Below are 17,583 nucleotides of genomic sequence, written 5' to 3'. Positions count from 1 at the left end.
TATAATCCCAAGTCCAGCCCGCAATGCACGCCAATGTAATATAAATATACGCGACAGCTACCTACCTATATTACGGGGTTGTTTCGGCATGTCTCATACATATGTCAATATCCCGTCTCTTTCCCAACTGACTGTACTATCAGTTCGTTAGGTAAGTAGGTAGGTAGGTAGTTATTGATACAATACATCAGATACAGTCAAGTCAAGTCAAGTCAACAAACAAACCCCGAGCCCAGTTTCTATGTATGTATGCATGTATGTGAACGCCAAAACAGACAGACACACATATCAAGAACAAAAAGAAGGAACCCCGAAAAAAAAATAAAACAAAAAAACAAGACACTGTAATTACTATATTATTCCCGGCTATACGCGTATTTAGTAGTAGTGAGCCATCTCCAGGCCGGCGCGCTTGAAGCCGCACTTAAGGTAGAAGCCCTCGTTGGTCTCGGAGCAGTCGAGGATACTCTGTAGTATGACGTTAGCTTCCATTCCATCTTTACATGATTCACATCATATAAAATAGCGAAAGTGGAAGAAGAAGAAGAAGAAGAAGAAGAAGAAGAAGAAGAAGAAGAAGAAAGAAGACAAACATACCTTATAACACCCCACCTCCTTCGCCACGAAATCCAGGGCCTGAATAATCCTCAGTCCCAGCTTCTTCCCCTGCTGATTCTTCTCGACCGCAATATCCTCAATGTGTCCGACCATACCCAGCGAGTGAATGAACTTGCGCTCGACGATCAAGCTGCCCGTGCCCACGATGCGGTCCTCGCCGTCGCACACCACAAGCAGGTAGTACTCGTCGTTGCGGGACGAGATCCAGTCGTAGCGCTTGTTCCACTGCTCCTCGCTGATGTCGCCGACCGTGGTCAGCACCCGCAGCACGTCCAGGTAGCCGAGCTTGTAGTCGGAGCGGCGCATCGGGCGGATGCTGTAGTTTTCGGGCAGCAGGGCGGCGACTTCGGGGGAGATGAGGGTCGTGGGGAAGAGGGGGGCGTCCGCGGAGGAGGAAGGGGAGGGTTTGGTGGCCGGGCGGCAGCGGTGGTGGTGGTGTTGGTCATTTTGAAGGTCGGTGGTGGGAGGGTGGTAGGTGAGGAGGTAGGGAGGGAGGGAGGGAGGTGTATCTCTTGGTTGGGGGGAGAAAGTGGTTGTGGTGGGCGAATTCGATGAAGGGATCCCGGGTACGAGGCGGGGTCAATTCGTTTTGATCGTATCTTTTCTTCTGGAAAGACAGACTCAAACAGAAATCCAGTGGACTGGGGACAGAGGCTTTTTCAACGAGGGTGAGGGGAGTTGAGGGAGGAGAAGAGAAGGAGGGAGGGGGTGGAAGAGAAGACAGGTCAGGTCAGGTCCGTCATGGCAGGAGGGCGAGGCGCAAGTAATAAACATGCCGCAAAACCGCGCCGGGACCATGTTGATTGATTGATTGATTATTGCTGGGCCCGCCTGAGACAACCCCAACCATGGCGTTCGCCTTCCCCTGACCCAGCATTATTATTCTCAATTGGTCCGTCGACAAGTCAGTTCCCCCTACGCCATGCTGTCATGGGCAATGGGAATAAAATTTCAGTCTATTACCACCATGTACTTCGTCGGCTTCCAAACCCCCTCCATAGTAGTTACTACTAGTCCATACCAATGGTTGCCCGCCGTGGCCGTGCATGGGATCTGGTGGCTCCCGCAGCTTTCCAAAAATAGCACGTACGGGGTCAGCCCCGAGATCATTCGGAGGCCTAAGGACGGCCGGAGTGTTTAATGCAAAAAAAAAAAAAAAAAAAAAAAAAAAGAACTCAGAAAAAGACCAGTAAGGACATGGCTGAACAATGAAATCGTACAGTGGTATTTCTTGAGTGTACATATATCTGAAAAGGCTAAAGCTAGGTAGTCTTCGCTAAACGGCTTCCCTACAAGCTAACCTGCCAAAGCATCCCCTCCTCGCTCATCAAATGATTCGTCTATACATTTATTTGTGCTCCTTGGGGCTCAGCATCAGCTCCGGGCGGACGTACTTGTCGAAGTCCTCCTCGCTCAGAGCCTTCAGCTCCATAGCACTCTGCTTGAGAGTGAGGCCCTTCTTGTGGGCGTTCTTGGCGACCTTGGAGGCCATGTCGTAGCCAATGACGGGGTTCAGGCAGGTGACCAGCATCAGACTGCATCGTGGTTAGTCCTGGTTCAAGATAGACTGGATAAGGGACGGGGTACATACCTCTCGTGGAGGAGAGCGTTGATTCTGGTCTCGTTGGCCTCAAGGCCGTGCACCAGGTTCTTCTCGAAGCTCTTCATGCCATCGGACAGGATGCGCACGCTGTGCAGCAGGTTGCTGATCATGACGGGCTTGAACACGTTGAGCTCGAACTGGCCGTTCATGCCGCCAACGGTGGCCGCGACGTGGTTACCCATGACCTGAGCGCAGACCATGGTGAGGGACTCGCACTGGGTGGGGTTGACCTTTCCGGGCATGATGGAGGAACCGGGCTCGTTCTCGGGGAGGTTCAGCTCGCCCAGACCGCAGCGGGGACCCGATCCGAGGTAACGGATGTCCTGGGCGATCTTGAAGAGGGAGCAAGCCAGGGTGTTCAGGGCACCAGAGGCCTCGACGATGGAGTCGTGGGCGGCCAGGACCTCGAACTTGTTGGGGGCGGTCTTGAACTCGGTGCCGGCGAGCTTGGTGACCTCAGCGGCGATGGCCTCGTCGAAGCCCTTGAAGGTGTTCAGACCAGTGCCGACAGCGGTACCACCCTGAGCCAAGAAGCGGAGGTGGGGGAGGCTGGTCTGGACGCGCTCAATGTTGCGGTCCAGCTGAGCGACATAGCCGGAGAACTCCTGGCCAAGGGTGAGAGGAGTGGCGTCCTGCAAGTGGGTACGGCCGATCTTGATGATCTTCTGGAAGGCGTCGACCTTGACCTGGAGAGCATCGCGCAGGCTCTTCAGGGAAGGGAGCAGGCGGTTCTCGAGCTCCATGACGGCAGCGATGTGCATGGCGGTGGGGAACGAGTCGTTGGAGGAGGCGGACATGTTGACGTGGTCGTTGGGGTGAACGGGCTTCTTGCTACCCTTCTCACCACCCAGGATCTCGATGGCACGGTTGGAGATGACCTCGTTGGAGTTCATGTTCGACTGGGTGCCGGAACCGGTCTGCCAGACGACGAGGGGGAAGTGGTCGTTCAGCTTGCCCTCGGCAACCTCAGCGGCGGCCTGCTTGATGGCCTCACCGATCTTGGGGTCTGTTCGCAGGTTAAGATCGATCGACGCCCTCTCGTCTCAGTCGAGGGTGGCTTACCAAGGCCATACTTCATGTTCACGGTGGCGGCAGCGCCCTTAAGGATACCGAAAGCCTTGACGACAGCCTCGGGCATGCGGTCCTGGGGCTGGTTGATGTCGAAGTTGCCCAGGGAGCTATTGTCGCATCAATCAGCATCCTCCCCTCCTTCCTGTTGTTCGCATGTCCATCCGAATCGGGTTCTTACCGCTGGGTCTGGGCACCCCAGTACTTGTCCGCGGGGACCTATAGCAGGACTTTGTTAGCAATGGATTCCGCGTACCGCATTTCCATGGTGTGCACATACCTCGATCGGGCCGAAGGCATCGGTTTCAGTACGAGTGGCCGAAGACTATGTGACAATAACCGATCAGCACAGGGTCTCCATACCGAGGTCGGTCGCAACGAGAGGGCTGGATGCGACAGTCGCACGAGATTATGAGGCCATGAGGAGCCTTCTTCCCTGCAATTCCGATCGACCAAAAGGCGGGAGGTCCTACCATTCTGACGGTGGTGCCGAACGCTCTCTTGGAGGCGATAGAGGTCAAAGACTGAAAGCGGGGGCATTGAAGAGTACGGCTGTTGGAGCTCAACAGGCGGCGGGAACCGAGAGAGGGGAAAGCCACGGCAGCGCGGACAGCCGCGGGGGAGCTGGCGGACACTCGAGTGGCAGCATGTGTTAGGGAGGCCATCGAGCGCACCGCGGCTCGGGAGGAGTTGGCAGATGTCAACATGACGACGGCTGTGTTCTGCTCGTCACGCGCGTTAGTCAGGGGATTGAGGGCACCAACGGGACAACCTTTGGGGTGTGATCACCGGGGGAGATCTGGGGAAGAGGGGGTTATACATACTTGAGAAGGAGGGGAACAAGGAGAGAGGCTTGATTCAACGATTCTACCCAAATCTGGGGACGGACGACAACAGAAAAGCAGAAGGACAACCGGGCATATTTAATCCACTCCAGTCTTTTCCGATACCGCCTGCCGAAATCTCCCGGCCCGGTACCGTCCTGACGCTGGCTGACGCCGGTTACCCGCGTGGTCCCTGGCCCGCCTGGTACGGTACGGTCACGATTATCGTCGGATAAACCATGATCCTGGGCCTCTCCGCATCTCCAACAGCAACTAAACCAAATCGAACGAAACATACATGATGTCTGCTTCACCATCCCCCCCCAACCGCAGCATCCTTTCGACCGAGTCTCTCTATATTCTATCTAACGAGCTCCTTCTGCATCGCCTCAATCACCTTCGCATTGTATACCCGTCCGCACTCCAGAATGCCATCCAGCGCAGAAAACGTATGCGGTGCTCCCGCCATCCGCAGCAGCTCCACCTGACACCCGGCAGCTTTCAATTTGGCGGCGTACTGCTCGCCCTCATCCCGAAGAGGATCCATTTCAGCGGTGAAAACCAAGGCGGGTGCCAACCCCGAAAGGTCGGGGGCTACAATGGGAGAAATCTTCCAGTCCTGAATATGTCTCATGTCAGCGACTTGTCTTTCGCAGGCACGCATGAGCATGGACACGCACCTCCTCTGAACTGGCTGGCCGGGGCACCCCCAGGAAATGTCTATGGAAATAGGCCATCCGTGCCATGGGAAGGGCCGTGGTGAACTCCATCTCTCTATACGAATCATACGGACAATTGGCGCGATCGAACCGGCCATCGGGGGTGAACGCGCCGAGTAGATCACACACGGGCACGTTGAGCACCTGCAGGCGCAACGGGATGCTAGCATTGCGGCAGAGAAGCGCGATCACCGCTGACAAGTGACCTCCAGCTGAACAGCCGCCGACCGCCATCCGATCCGGGTCGACGTTGAACTCCTCGTCGGTTTACGGTCGTCATATGTACCTGGCGCATGCACGGGAACTCATGGCTAACCCAATTGAATGCGGTCCAACAATCGTCCAGTGGGATGGGATACTTGTGCTCGGGTGCCAGCCGGTAGTCGATATCGAACGCGACCAAGTGCCCGTCTAGACCGTCGACGACTCTCTTGCAGAAGTCATGGTCGACCGACAGGTCACCGAACACCCAGCCCCCTCCATGGAAGTTGACAGGTCTGCTCCGTAATGCGAAAGACATCCGGGCCCACCGCCCGGCCGTAGTTGGTGATGTACTTGGCTGGGTCTTTCCGGAACTTCTCAATGGGGACCTCGTGCGTGTGTAGCCTCCCCGCATTGTACTTGTTGTAGTGTTCGACGTAGACGGGGTCGAACCGAGAGAGCAATTCCGGAGGGATACTATTATGCAGTGGCTGCAGGATGGTCTTGGGGCGGAGGTCCCGCAAGGTCTTTTCGTCGAGCGTAGCCATGTTGGAGCGGGCAGGTTTAAGATATGTGCCAAAATTAAGATACCAGGCGAGAGCTGGGATGCGCCTAAGTAGTTAAGGGCCCCGATACTGCGAACCCTCTTGGGTGCTCGGTCCGTTATCAGTGGCCGATCGGGCAGCGCGATCCGAGTCTTATTATTATTATGATTAACTTTGTGACACTCTCCTCCCTGTTGTACACGAGGCACGAGGTATGATTATCTCGAGAGTGATGATGATGATGATGTCTTCACAACCCTCCGCTAGCAATAATAAGCTGCGATACCCGCTCGGTTATTGCCGGGTAACGCAGCACGGCCATCCCGCCGACTCTCGTCCGATCCTATCCGCTCCCTCTTCACTTCCTCCCACTCGATAGTACAAGATTTGAAGATAGACACGGCGACTTAGGTAAGTGTTGCTTTTTCCTATCATTAGCCAGTATACGCAACAGATATCGAGATAGACATGGGGAGCTGACAGCCTCTCGTCACGCTAGTGCCACGGATGACCCCTCCTACCTCCAACTCAAAATGGGCAGAGCAAGACAGTGAAAAGAGGTCAGCCATCAATTCGGAGGCCGGGAACTCAGCGTCTGAGCCAGTCTGCTCGACCATAATGGCCCGAAAGCTGGGAGGCTGAGGGCTGAGACGATACGATATCCTCCGCGGCCCTCCAGCAGTCCAGCCTGCCATTCCCTGCCTCCTGCCTCCTGCCTCCAGGCACGAACCCGGGATGGCGTCCTGGTCGTTCCCAAGTGTTCCCATCCTCTGGGTCGACCCACTCCTTGGTGCCTCTTGGTCCCTCTTCAGGAACCTTCACTAAGCGGACTTTTCCGCCCTCCAGCAGTGGCGAGACAAGCAAAAATCAGACGAGGGGAACCGGCAGCCAGACGGCGGCGGGTATTTAGGCTAGTCGTGGGCGATATCGGCCGATCCCCAGGGCTGCTGCTGCATCTCGGAATTATTTCTATTGACTCATGCGCCGATCCACCTTTCGCTTACCCCTTCAAGCAGCCCGTCATTCCTCCTCTGTACATACCTGTCTCAATTCTTGACCACTCTTGAGTCCCCAACTCGCATCTTCTCCCAGGTTCGATCCCCCTTGCTCCACCTTTGGCACAAACCCGATCCCTCCCTCCCGTCTCATCTACTAGTCTGTAAAAAACTTATCGACTGCCCCTCCTAATCTATATATCAATCCAGAACCCCTCCAACTCCATTGGAATTCAGGAGTTTTCTCCCCCACGAACCCTCTCTCCATCCGATCTCTGACCCCTACACATCATTATCACCATGTCCATCCTCGACCTGGCTCCGCTCCCGGCGGATGAGATCTTCGCCCTGAACCGCGAATACTTCAACGACTCCTTCCCCGAAAAGGTCAGCCTCGGAATCGGTGTCTACCGCACGGATGACGGCAAGCCCTGGCCTCTGCCCGTCGTGCGCAAGGCCGAGCAGCAGTTGCTCGCCGAGGACAACCTCTTCCGCCACGAATACACGGCCATTGAGGGCGACATCCCCTTCCTCGAGCTGGCTCGGGACCTGATGTTCGGCTTCGACGGCAAGAACCTCTGCGAGGAGCAAAAGGCGCTGAAGGGCCGCATTGGCTCCGTCCAGGCCGTGGCAGGAACCGGCGCCAACCACCTGGGTGCGCTCTTCCTCGCGCACAAGATGAAGCCCAAGAACGTCTGGCTGTCCAACCCCTCGTGGGCCAACCACGTCACCATCTGGGACCTCGCCGGCGTCCCCGCCAGACCTACCCCTACTACAAGGCCGAGACCCGCTCCTTCGACTTCGACGGCATGATGTCCACCCTGGAGGCCAACGCCCAAGAAGGCGACGTGATCCTCCTGCACGCCTGCGCCCACAACCCCACCGGCCTTGACCCCAGCAAGGACCAGTGGAAGGCCATCGCCGACCTCTGTGACCGCAAGAAGATCTTCCCCTTCTTCGACTCCGCCTACCAGGGCTTCGCCTCCGGTTCCGTCGAGGAAGACGCCTGGGCCGTCCGCTACTTCCTCCACCAGAAGCCCCACATGGAGATGTGCGTCGCCCAGAGCTTCTCCAAGAACTTCGGTCTCTACGGCCAGCGCGTCGGCGCCTTTCACTACGTCCTCCCCGACGGCTCCCAGAACCTACGCGATCTCGTCGTCAACAACCTCTGCCATCTCATCCGCGGTGAATTCTCCATGGGTCCCACCGGCGGTTGCACCATCGTCAAGAAGGTCCTCACCAGCGAGACCCTCGCCCCGCAGTGGCACGAGGACCTGAAGGTCATGAGCTCCCGCATCAAGGCTATGAGAACCGCTCTTTACGATGAGCTCGTCAGACTCGAGACCCCTGGAACCTGGAAGCACGTCATCGAACAGGTACTTCACTTCCTCCTACCCCTCCTCCTCCCCCCCCCCTCCCCAACCCCGCTTCTTCCAACCCAGTCAGTCACTAACATATTCACCAGAACGGCATGTTCTCCTACACCGGTCTCACCCCCACCCAGGTCCAGGCCCTGAAAGAAAACTTCCACATCTACCTCCTCAGCTCCGGCAGAGCCTCTATCAGCGGCTGTAAGTTCAAGCTTGCTTCTATCCCAACCCTCTCCAATCCCATATAAAACCATATTTAGTCAGTCAGTCAGTCAGTCCCACTAACAAATCCCCAAACCAGTGAGCCAGAAGAACGTCTCCTACGTGGCCCAGGCCATCGACAACGTCGTCCGCAACGTCAAATAGATGCATACATGCATGTATACATAGCCCGCGCATGCATCATGGGGAGAGAAAAAAAATGAAAGAACATGGGATACAAACAAACAATACTCTAGCGGAGGGGGATTGACTCCTCGCCCTACATGTTTACCTTTCTACCTACATACCTACCTACGCATACCTACCTACGCATACCTACCTACGCATACCTACCTACCCACCTACCTACCTACCCTCATACTCGACACACACAACACACACAACACACACATATACACAAATCACGCGCATCAGCGAAACGACCTAGAATTTTACTTCACGAAGAAATGCATGTGAGATGATGGCCACTGGATTCTTTTTGGAGGAAGGGGAAGATATGCTATTTTTTTTTCTTTGTTGGAAGAGAAGAAGCTAGCCATGTTTGATTGGGATTGGGATTGGTTGGCTGGATAGAACCGATCTACCTTATCTACCTAGTACCTACCTATCTACTACCTACTACTTGGAATTTCACGCTTGATCAACTCAAGAAATACATACTACAATCACAATCACAAATACAATCACAATCACAAACACAAACACAAACATGGAGACAGAGACAGGTACATAGACAGTTACAGAGACAGAGACAGAGATAGAGACAGAGTGGTTACTGTACAAGTTACCTGGTATTCTATTTCTTATCATAAGAAGACGGGAGAAGACGTTTAATCTCATCTCACAAGAACACGGGTACTAAAAAGGAAGAAATGAAAAAAAAAAAAAAAAAAAAGATGAAATGAAATGTAACATACACCCGGACAAGGCCATCCATCCATCCATCCATTCATCCGCCCAGGGGGGTAAAAAAAACAATAACTCATACGGACGGGGGATGAAGGGAACATAAAGGTAAGGGTAACGGTAACGGTAAAGGTAGTAACGGTATTGGATATACACTCATGACGCTAGTAGTCAACTGGGAGAATGGGAGAATCGTGGGATGTGGGTAGAGAATAGGTATAGGGAGGGAGGGAGAGAGGGAGAGAGGGAGAGCATCAAACAACCCGGGGGAGGTGGGGGAGGGGATTACAGAGGGACCTCGTTGAAGTCGCCTTCTTCTCCGCCCTCTTTTGACTTGCGCTCCTTCGCTTTGCTACTTGATGAATCCTCCTCCTCCTCCACTTCCTCTTGCTCTTCCTCTTCCTCTTCCTCTTCCTCTTCCTCTTGCTCCTTGGCCTTCGCTGCCTCGTGCTCGTCTTCGTTCTGGTCTGATTGGGCGGGCGAGCTGTTCTCTTCCGCGTCCGCATCCGCGTCCTTCTGTGGCGGAGGCGGCGGCGTCTCATGTTCTCCATTCTGCTCACCTGCTTCCATGTTCTCCTTCTCTTCCTCCTCATTGTCGTCCTCATCCTTCGGGGGAGGTGGCGGGGGCGGCAACTCGTCCCCCTCGCCCTCATCCGACGAAACCTCCTTCTCCTCCGCGATAGGCTGACCCGTCATTTCCGCACCCGGGAACGGAGTCACAGGGGGTTCGACAGGCTGGTCACCGTCCTGCGGGGACTGTCTGGAGGGAGTCTGGAGCTGGTTCTGCGAGGGCGCAAGGGTATTGGAGGTAGCGGTAGAAACTGTGCGCTGATGCTGCGTGGAACTCGTAATCGGACCCAGATGTCTGGCCTTGGGATCGGCATTCAGATAATACCCACGGACACTGACTATGGTGCCTTCGGCCTCACAGGCATCGACCCACTCCGGCACGACAACAGGGATATTCATCTCGACGGCCTTCTCCCACAGCGGGCCGCGACCCTCGGTGCACACGAAATGGGTGGTATCGATGCGAACGGTATCGATGAGTTTACCCCCGATGCGGTCGAGGGCGGTGGCCAGGGCGTCTTTCTGCTGTGGGGGTAGCACGCCCGCCGTGACGGTGATGCCGGAGAGATCGGTCATCTTGTGCGTGCGGCAGGTGAGCTTCTCCGACTGGTAGGTGCCGGCGGTGGTGCGCAGGACCAGATGGAAGGTGTATTCGGTGTGGATGGCCAGGCCGCTGATCTTGGTGCTGCGGGTTTCGAGCGGGCGGGGGATGGACCCGGCTTTGGAGCCATTGCGGTATAGGGAAAGCGATTTCAGGGAGGCCGTGGCGAGGTCGATTGGGTCCCATTCGAGGACGAGCGAGGTTTGCGTTGCGTTGCGGAGGCGCAGGATCGGGGGCGTGGGTGTCTTGATGCCGTACGTGTTGAGGATGCGCTTCTGCAGCGTTTGGAAGCTCGCGGCGCTGCTGGTTTCCGCGACGTGGTTGCGCGCGACCGTGATATCGACGATGCTGCCGGAGGTGATGTTGTTGGGCAGGAGGACGGAGGGGAATTCGATCTGTTGTGAGGTTGAAGGCGGTTAGGAGGTGGTTGGGGTTGGTTGGGAGTTGGAGAGTGGATCGGGAAGGGGAGGGGATGGGGAGGGGATGGAGTGGGAAGGAAAGTGAAGGGATGGGATGGGATGTTGTGCAGATGTCGTGCGTCAATGGCTGCAGGCGATGAATGGATGGACGTGGATGGCTTACCAGCCTGTTGTCCTGAGTCAAGAGCACGGCGACTCCGGCGTCTACCTTGCCGACGGTCAAGGATACCAACATCGTGGATGGCTGGGAGGAGAGATTCAGGGATGGCGCATCAAAGAACGGACGAGTCTGGGGGGTGGGGGGGTCAAGGCGAGGAAGATTGGCGAGGGGGAGTCGGAGAGGTCGGAGGGAGAAAGGAGAGGCAGTGCAGGAGGCAGAGAGGAGATGATGGTTGAATGTTGTTAGTTGTTGTTGTTGTCTTCGGGCTGAATGAAGATCGGCCGGTAGCGAAAAGCCGCCAAGGAGGCCCGGCCGCGTGGTCTTTGGCCCGGCTGGAAGAATACATACATCAGTAGTAAGTATCCTGCTGCCTGTCTGACTCTGTCATGGACGACCATCTACGCATGGCTGACAGAAAACTAACTGCTGCATGTCTTGCGTCTTGCGCACCCCGGTCCTCGCAAGGGATCTCTGTAGTAAGCCGTTCTACAAATAAATAAATATACAATCCGTACTACCCGTCCACGCAGAACATCAACTTCATCCGTCAGTGCCTTGAATTCCTCGCAGTCCAGTCATATACTAGTACACTGCTCATCTCGATCTGCCTCGAATTCTGATCCAGTCCGGCATTTTGCGTCGGCCGCTTATATAGTCCGGCATCCATCTTTTTCTTGTGATTTACCAATGCACTCACCCCAACATTCATCTCCCTCTGCAGAACATCAAATGGCATCTGAGCGATCGGCTCCTTAAGTGCCAGATCCAGCGTCCCTGTCAACCCGCTTTGCCTCCAGTCCAGGTCCTGAGTCTTATCCCCGATCCTTCTCCCCTCCCCATCAAACCCATGCTCCTTCAGCGCCAGCCGGAAAGCCAGCCGGGCTCTCCGGCAACAATGTGCCCGCACCACCCGCCGCAGGTTGCTTAACGCGGATGAAATGGCCTGCCACCATAATGTTTTATCGCGGGTCGCGTACATGTGTCTGATCTTGGGTTGGATGACATGAGGTTCTGCAAGGTACCGTTGGGCGATCCAGGATGTCTTGTGCTTGGAGGTATAGCGCATCACGAATGCCTCGGTCTTGTGTAGCATCACCATGGCGAAGGATGATGATTCGACTCTGTAGACCATAGAATGGATAGCGCGGGATACAGTCACCCCGTCGTCGGGGCTTGAATGGTTTGAGACTTGAGTCGATTAGCACCGGGATATTATGCGATCATGGACTGGTCCGAGGAGAAGATAGCCAGCTCTTCTAGGAACGAGGGAATGGGGTCGTGGTCGTGGTCGTGGTCGTGGTTGTGAGCAGCAGACTGGAGATAAGCGGAGAGACACAGACAGCCTGAAGGTAGATGTAAATCAAACGCCTTTAACAGTCGAGTCTCAAGAGTCTGTCTCAACCTGACCATCCCCGAAAAGAAGCACTTTCGGCGAACAGCCGATTCTGCCCGCGGGCGGTCTGACAACCCCTTGCTGATTGGCCGGCCCCTGGTGACTCGCCTCAGGCTACTACCCGACGATCAGGCGACGATCAGGCTGCAACCAGGCAGGATTCAGGCGCCGACGCCACCGGCGCACGGGTGCTTACCTCAGCCGACGAAAAGCCTCGAAATCGCTTGCCCCCCACTTCCTCCTCTTCTGGTCCCCAGGGACATCATTCGATCTCTCCTCTTCTTCCCCCTTCGAACATCTCCTATCGTATCGAGTGGCAGACCACCGCGGTTAGCGAGATTTCAACATGCCCAAGAACAAGGGAAAGGTGAGATTCTGCAGCCTTCTCCTCCCCCCTCCCCCATGACCACCCCCGCTTTACAGATTTTCGCTCTTCAGGCTGCTGCTGCTGCTGCTACGGCGGCGGCTGCTGCTCTGGACGCTCTCTCGCCACCGTACACCCTCCTATGATGGCCTCTCAAGCCCGAAAAGAACGGATGCGATGGCAGAGAGATCAGTCCAGAGTATCGCCAGCAACTCTAAACCATAGCCACCCATACACACCACCACGTCACCCACACAAAGAAACACGAGAGAGAGAACCACTCGCTAACACACAATCCAACCAAACAGGGCGGTAAGAACCGTCGTCGTGGAAAGAACGAGAACGACAACGAGAAGCGTGAGCTCGTGTTCAAGGAGGAGGGCCAGGAGTACGCGCAGGTCGTGAAGATGCTCGGCAACGGCCGTCTGGAGGCTCTCTGCTTCGACGGCGAGAAGCGTCTCGCTCACATCCGCGGCAAGCTCCGCAAGAAGGTCTGGATCAACCAGGGCGACATCATCCTTCTCTCGCTGCGTGACTACCAGGACGAAAAGGGCGACGTCATCATGAAGTACACCGCCGACGAGGCCAGAAGTCTCAAGGCCTACGGTGAGCTGCCCGAGCACGCCAAGATCAACGAGACCGACACCTACGGTCACGAGGGCTTCGAGGACAACGTCGAGTTCGACGAAGACCGCGAGTCCGAAGACGAGAAGGAGATCGATGTCGACGACCTCTAGTCTGCCTCTCTTTGGCGAGATCTCGTACCCCTGCCTGGAGCGCCCTGGGTTTCGGTTTCGGTCGCTTGCCCTTTTTTCTCTCCACTCGTTCCAAAGCTTCTTGTTTTGTTCCTTCCTCATAGGGGGGCATGGTGGACCTCATCGAACCTCTATCCTTCCACAAAAGCTATCACTTGCTAGGGATAGGAGAGTTTCGACGACTGGTTCTTGGGCCTCGTGTGCCCTGTACTAGTAGGGGTTTCCTCCCTCTCCTCCCCGGGAGGGTCCTCGAGAGAGAGAGAGATTAGGGCAGCAAAGTCTCCCCGCTTCGCGGAGGCGCTCGCTTCAAACTGCGCCCGGCGCGGCTCCAAAAAAGTAATTCAAGGGTATGGATCATTGACAGGGGTACACCTGGGGTGTCTCCACGAATGAATGAGGATAGATTGGTTCATTTGTTTTCTCTCTTCTGGTCATGAAATCCTGTTTCATTGTGAGAGGCGTTCTCGGGTCTAGCTACAGAAGAATAGCCTGATGCGGAAAATCAGGGCCGGCTATGTATGTATGGTTACGGCCTATGTCGTGTTGGCGATTCTTGTGTCTGCTCCCTGTTTTCTTTTTTTATTATTCGTGTTTCCTTTTTCATTTCTTTGCTCCTCTGTTTTTGAAAAAACCTGGATGATAGATTTATGAAAGGGCTACGAATATTAAATTTCTCAACCAACTTAACTTGGTCTCTTTATTGATACTCCGTAATCTTGATGGTTTGAATGTATCTACGATCGTAATTGCTGAAAAGCTACATCGTACATACTAGCTATGATGTGAACTTATGCATGGCACGTATGTATATAGTATGTATGTCTGTCTGTCTACATCAACCCTCCTCAAACACACTCTTGCGAAAAAACCCCACTATCTTCCGGGCAGCCTCAACCCCAACCAACGGATCCAACTGCTCGACCTCCATATTGGCGATCTCATGAATACTCTCCGTCTCCACGATCAACCGCTCCAGGGCCTGAGGATTCACGCCCGGAACAGCGCGGAGCATATCCTGGGGCAGGAGATTAAAGACGCGATGCTCGATGCCGGCAGCCGCCATGACATCACCGGAGCCAGACGCGGCCGCGATATCAATATCCAGACCGATCTGCACGGCGCGGATAGGATCGGGCTCGGGGTTATTCTTCTTCAGCTCGGCGAAGATCTCGGCGGTCTGGTAGGGGGAGGAGGACCAGATGATCTTGAGGCGGGGGAAGGTGAGGGTGAGGAGGACGAGGAGGTGTTGGGCGGATTTGGGAGCGGAGGGGTTGACGAGGGAGCTGTTTGTGGAGACGGTGCTGGCGCCGGAGGAGGAGAAGCCGAAGTCGGTGAGGAAGGTGGTGCCGGGGACGGTGGCGGAGGCGAAGGCGTCGAAGGTGAAGGATTTGTTTTGGTCGAATTCGATCAGCAGGAGGGGGTTCTTGTAGTGTTGGAGCATGGTCTCGGCTTGGTTGTAGAGACGGCCGTTGCGGAGGGAGGTGATTAGGTCGCGGATTGATTTGCGTTCGACGCAGATGTCCGGTGTGAGGATGTAGTCGCCGACGGTCAGTTGGCAGGGGACCACGACCATATTGTTGCCGTGGAGGAGCGAGGGGAGCGCGCTCCGGAACTCGCGCACATCGACCACGACTCGAGGGGGGGATGCGGTGGCCGCGAGTCGGCCTCCGCCGGCGATGCGGGTGTTCACGGTGCGGAGGAATTGTTCTTGAGGGTCCTCTTGGCTCTTGTCGTGGGTGATGGTGATGGCCATGTTCTGGGCTTTGGGTCAGTGGATGGGATGGTTGTGGGGTGGGTGGGTTTCTTACGCCTTTCTCTTTGATGAGTTTCGTGAATGAGTCTTTCTCTCGTCGGACGGCGCTGAGATAGCGCTGCTCCTCGACAGATCCTCCGTAGTAGGTGAAGTAGACCCGGACGTCTCTTCCAACGTGGGAGCTGCGATAGACCTCCACTCGGCGGATGAACGCAGTTTCCGGTTCGTACATGATGATGTACCGTGGGCGAACCTCCTCGAGGATATGCTCGTCCATGTCCCCATCATAGGGATGTATCATGACCAGGTCATCCATATCGCATAGTTCGTAGTAGTCCTCCATGTCGTCCAGGTCATCGATGATGATTTCCTCCTTTTGAGTCTCCTCGACCTCTGTCGGTTGGATCTCATCGAGCAATGCTGAAACTTGAGCTGAGGGCTCAATCGGAACCTGAATGCCAGTGTTTGGCGCGCGTCCTGGGGCGGCAGTTGCTGCACCTCCGCCGCGGACCCGGCGCCGTTTATTCGACGGATGTCTTCCCTGCTGGTTCAAAGATCCGGGTAGGTTCCTGCCTGCTGAAGCTTGTGCGGCCTCGTCAGGCGGTTTGGATGAAAGGTTCTTGCTAACATTTGACAATGAACTCTTCCAGTCAAGATAATCCCGTAGTTTTCTGCGCAACATCACTCCGGCCGAACCTGCATTTTCATCGATGGCATCACCCGGATCTGTGGAGCTTTGCTTCGCATTGCTTACTTTGGCGTGCATTGTGCCCAGGTATTCTCGGAGTTGCCGACATGTGCGTTGGTCGCTACACATGATCAAGACGGTATTGTTTGACTCATCCACGTTGACGGGATTGAGATAAGCGTCTGTCTCGATCTCTTGCAGGACTTCCGACAGCACCTCCCACTTGGGCTGCTCTTCCAATGTAGGTTGAAGTGTAGTGGGAAACGACGTGGCTGATGAGCGAGCTACATCGTTGCCTATCCGGCCTTGATATACCCTCGACCTCGCGGTCTGAAACAGTACGTCAGCCGCGTCAAGGAAAAGCCACGGCGAATAGTTGTGTTTCGTAGATCCAGGAGGCGGTGTGTGTGCGGTAACAATGGTGTCAAGATACTTGAGGAAGGAGACGGCGTCGTAGGTCAGCAAGGCACTGGAATGCTGTCAGCGAACGAAGGTTGCTAGAAGTGGAGAATGACCGTACTGGAGAATAGCCCGAAGATCCGACAGATCGCTGACAATCTGCCTTGTCCGGAAGCTCACGCGGTGCCATATGGGATCGAGTTGACGCCTGATTGAGATATCGAAAGACCTGTGCAGAGCACTGTCCAAGGTCCAGTCCGCCATGTCCAGCCCCGTGTTTGCTTTCTTCAGCTCGCCGATGCAGATCTCCACACACTCAAGGACGGCATTTTGTATTTCGCGCATCTTATCACTCATGGGAACCTCAAGTTCAATCACTTCCGCTTTCCGGTGGCCTTCCAGCGATTCTGCGACGGTGACGTGGAAGCGCGGCCATAGTGATGCCTTGCGAAGGAAAAGGTTGCGCATGGAAGTGGCCAAGGGAGCGAACCCTGTTGCGAAAGGCTCGGGCGCATCGGAGAACGCTTTGAGGAAGCCTCGCTTGTTTTGCTCGCGGTAAGCGCGGATAATGAAGGCCTCGATGGAAGTTGCAACAATCCTGCATTTTCTTAGTATATCCCACAGAAGACCGCAGGCAGGGCGTCTTACTTGTCCGCATGCAACACGACCATCCCGGTAACCTTTCCGGCGTCAAGCAGCTCTGGGGTGGCAGATTAGCACTGATAAAACGCTGACCCGGCCAGTATCTATTCTCGTACTTGATAGGAAATCCACCACCAGTATCCTGGATGTCACACTCAGAACACCACCCTGCGCGTAGATCTTCTCGCTGGGTGCCGTCAGTAGAGGATCATCGGACTTATACAGAAACATACCGCATTGGAACCGTGGCTCTGTCGGTGTTGATCACTTTCAGACCCCTAGCCAAAGGCGTCTTGCTGATAGCATGGTGCTCCGCCAACGCTGGTCAAGGTCAGCATTGGAACATAGACTGTCTGGCCAGCAGCATACCCTCTCCGATCCACTCATTTTCCCGATCGTCGGCGCCCACGACTAACACAAGGTTGTTACCTGCAGCATCGTAGAAATGGAGCAGATTCGTCACCAAGCGCAGAAGCCCGAGGCCTCGAGCAAGGATGACCAGCTCATCCTCCGCGCGCAGTTCGGTGAAGATGTCCTGCTGGTATTGCTTTTCGGCCGTGTCAGCTAAGCCAAACGTGTCTCCGGTGCGCCATGCAACTCTGAGAAACTTACCAACGGCAAGGACAGCTTCACCGGTACATTGGGGCGTTCAGACGGCATGGGGAGCCTCTTGACGCGAGGATGTCGTCGCCTCGTCGCGGCTCGAGGCTCCAAGGCCACGCGAGGTCACGTGGTCTATGATGTAATGACTGCCAGACCAGATGCAGG

The 17,583-nt window shown here is 55.4% G+C and overlaps 9 protein-coding genes across 9 annotated transcripts; 2 read left to right on the top strand and 7 right to left on the bottom strand.

Moving 5' to 3' along the window:
- Nucleotides 1-6: 6 nt before the first annotated feature.
- Nucleotides 7-1,518, bottom strand: gup1 (glucosamine 6-phosphate N-acetyltransferase). Its single transcript, XM_025543083.1, has 3 exons — nucleotides 1,403-1,518; nucleotides 598-1,129; nucleotides 7-468 (listed from the first exon to the last, which is right to left on the bottom strand). Exons 1-3 carry the CDS (start codon nucleotides 1,414-1,416, stop codon nucleotides 379-381), a joined length of 636 nt encoding a protein of 211 aa, XP_025399931.1. The 5' UTR covers nucleotides 1,417-1,518; the 3' UTR covers nucleotides 7-378.
- Nucleotides 1,519-1,820: 302 nt separating this feature from the next.
- BO70DRAFT_361603 (class II fumarate hydratase) lies at nucleotides 1,821-3,900 on the bottom strand. The gene is made up of 6 exons (XM_025543082.1): nucleotides 3,763-3,900; nucleotides 3,570-3,614; nucleotides 3,471-3,508; nucleotides 3,284-3,399; nucleotides 2,210-3,227; nucleotides 1,821-2,153 (listed from the first exon to the last, which is right to left on the bottom strand). Exons 1-6 carry the CDS (start codon nucleotides 3,763-3,765, stop codon nucleotides 1,967-1,969), a joined length of 1,407 nt encoding a protein of 468 aa, XP_025399930.1. The 5' UTR covers nucleotides 3,766-3,900; the 3' UTR covers nucleotides 1,821-1,966.
- Nucleotides 3,901-4,474: 574 nt separating this feature from the next.
- Nucleotides 4,475-5,732, bottom strand: BO70DRAFT_386894 (alpha/beta hydrolase; the record flags this gene model as incomplete). The annotated part of the gene is made up of 4 exons (XM_025545859.1): nucleotides 5,326-5,732; nucleotides 5,149-5,258; nucleotides 4,794-5,090; nucleotides 4,475-4,732 (listed from the first exon to the last, which is right to left on the bottom strand). Exons 1-4 carry the CDS (start codon nucleotides 5,579-5,581, stop codon nucleotides 4,475-4,477), a joined length of 921 nt encoding a protein of 306 aa, XP_025399929.1. The 5' UTR covers nucleotides 5,582-5,732.
- Nucleotides 5,733-6,873: 1,141 nt separating this feature from the next.
- Nucleotides 6,874-8,309, top strand: BO70DRAFT_370721 (putative aspartate transaminase; the record flags this gene model as incomplete). Its single annotated transcript, XM_025544758.1, has 4 exons — nucleotides 6,874-7,299; nucleotides 7,335-7,949; nucleotides 8,039-8,144; nucleotides 8,245-8,309. The coding sequence occupies 4 exons, from the start codon at nucleotides 6,874-6,876 to the stop codon at nucleotides 8,307-8,309; spliced, it is 1,212 nt and encodes a 403-aa protein (XP_025399928.1).
- Nucleotides 8,310-8,954: 645 nt separating this feature from the next.
- On the bottom strand, nucleotides 8,955-9,265 carry BO70DRAFT_26933 (uncharacterized protein). The gene has a single exon (XM_025538957.1). The coding sequence runs from the start codon at nucleotides 9,173-9,175 to the stop codon at nucleotides 9,002-9,004; it is 174 nt and encodes a 57-aa protein (XP_025399927.1). The 5' UTR covers nucleotides 9,176-9,265; the 3' UTR covers nucleotides 8,955-9,001.
- BO70DRAFT_379283 (putative chitin biosynthesis protein (Chs5)) lies at nucleotides 9,077-11,046 on the bottom strand. Its single transcript, XM_025545330.1, has 2 exons — nucleotides 10,825-11,046; nucleotides 9,077-10,637 (listed from the first exon to the last, which is right to left on the bottom strand). The coding sequence occupies exons 1-2, from the start codon at nucleotides 10,894-10,896 to the stop codon at nucleotides 9,357-9,359; spliced, it is 1,353 nt and encodes a 450-aa protein (XP_025399926.1). The 5' UTR covers nucleotides 10,897-11,046; the 3' UTR covers nucleotides 9,077-9,356.
- A 148-nt stretch (nucleotides 11,047-11,194) lies between these two features.
- BO70DRAFT_26929 (uncharacterized protein) lies at nucleotides 11,195-12,215 on the bottom strand. The gene has a single exon (XM_025538956.1). It carries the CDS (start codon nucleotides 11,951-11,953, stop codon nucleotides 11,369-11,371), a length of 585 nt encoding a protein of 194 aa, XP_025399925.1. The 5' UTR covers nucleotides 11,954-12,215; the 3' UTR covers nucleotides 11,195-11,368.
- A 345-nt stretch (nucleotides 12,216-12,560) lies between these two features.
- On the top strand, nucleotides 12,561-13,526 carry BO70DRAFT_335527 (translation initiation complex factor eIF1A; the record flags this gene model as incomplete). Its single annotated transcript, XM_025541061.1, has 2 exons — nucleotides 12,561-12,581; nucleotides 12,887-13,526. The coding sequence occupies 2 exons, from the start codon at nucleotides 12,561-12,563 to the stop codon at nucleotides 13,313-13,315; spliced, it is 450 nt and encodes a 149-aa protein (XP_025399924.1). The 3' UTR covers nucleotides 13,316-13,526.
- A 603-nt stretch (nucleotides 13,527-14,129) lies between these two features.
- Nucleotides 14,130-17,475, bottom strand: BO70DRAFT_313833 (ssDNA endodeoxyribonuclease RAD1; the record flags this gene model as incomplete). Its single annotated transcript, XM_025540259.1, has 8 exons — nucleotides 14,130-15,089; nucleotides 15,142-16,243; nucleotides 16,295-16,771; nucleotides 16,822-16,873; nucleotides 16,932-17,002; nucleotides 17,049-17,136; nucleotides 17,185-17,379; nucleotides 17,424-17,475. 8 exons carry the CDS (start codon nucleotides 17,473-17,475, stop codon nucleotides 14,169-14,171), a joined length of 2,958 nt encoding a protein of 985 aa, XP_025399923.1. The 3' UTR covers nucleotides 14,130-14,168.
- Between the last annotated feature and the right edge of the window lie 108 nt (nucleotides 17,476-17,583).

This window comes from Aspergillus heteromorphus, assembly GCF_003184545.1.
Source record: "Aspergillus heteromorphus CBS 117.55 chromosome Unknown BO70scaffold_10, whole genome shotgun sequence".
NCBI lineage: Eukaryota > Fungi > Ascomycota > Eurotiomycetes > Eurotiales > Aspergillaceae > Aspergillus > Aspergillus heteromorphus.
This window is presented reverse-complemented; position numbering and strand designations above follow the sequence as displayed.

Bases quoted from the DNA above. Each gene is read 5' to 3' on its own strand.
- gup1 (XM_025543083.1), bottom strand. The intron at 469-597 runs GTATGTTTGTCT...GTCATACTACAG, and splicing joins AGGAGGTGGGGTGTTATAAG to AGTATCCTCGACTGCTCCGA.
- BO70DRAFT_361603 (XM_025543082.1), bottom strand. The intron at 3,228-3,283 runs GTAAGCCACCCT...ACCTGCGAACAG, and splicing joins GAACATGAAGTATGGCCTTG to ACCCCAAGATCGGTGAGGCC. The intron at 2,154-2,209 runs GTATGTACCCCG...ACCACGATGCAG, and splicing joins AACGCTCTCCTCCACGAGAG to TCTGATGCTGGTCACCTGCC.
- BO70DRAFT_26929 (XM_025538956.1), bottom strand. From the start codon at position 11,953: ATGGTCTACAGAGTCGAATCATCATCCTTCGCCATGGTGATGCTACAC.
- BO70DRAFT_379283 (XM_025545330.1), bottom strand. From the start codon at position 10,896: ATGTTGGTATCCTTGACCGTCGGCAAGGTAGACGCCGGAGTCGCCGTG. The intron at 10,638-10,824 runs GTAAGCCATCCA...ACCTCACAACAG, and splicing joins TGACTCAGGACAACAGGCTG to ATCGAATTCCCCTCCGTCCT.
- BO70DRAFT_26933 (XM_025538957.1), bottom strand. From the start codon at position 9,175: ATGTTCCCTTCATCCCCCGTCCGTATGAGTTATTGTTTTTTTTACCCC.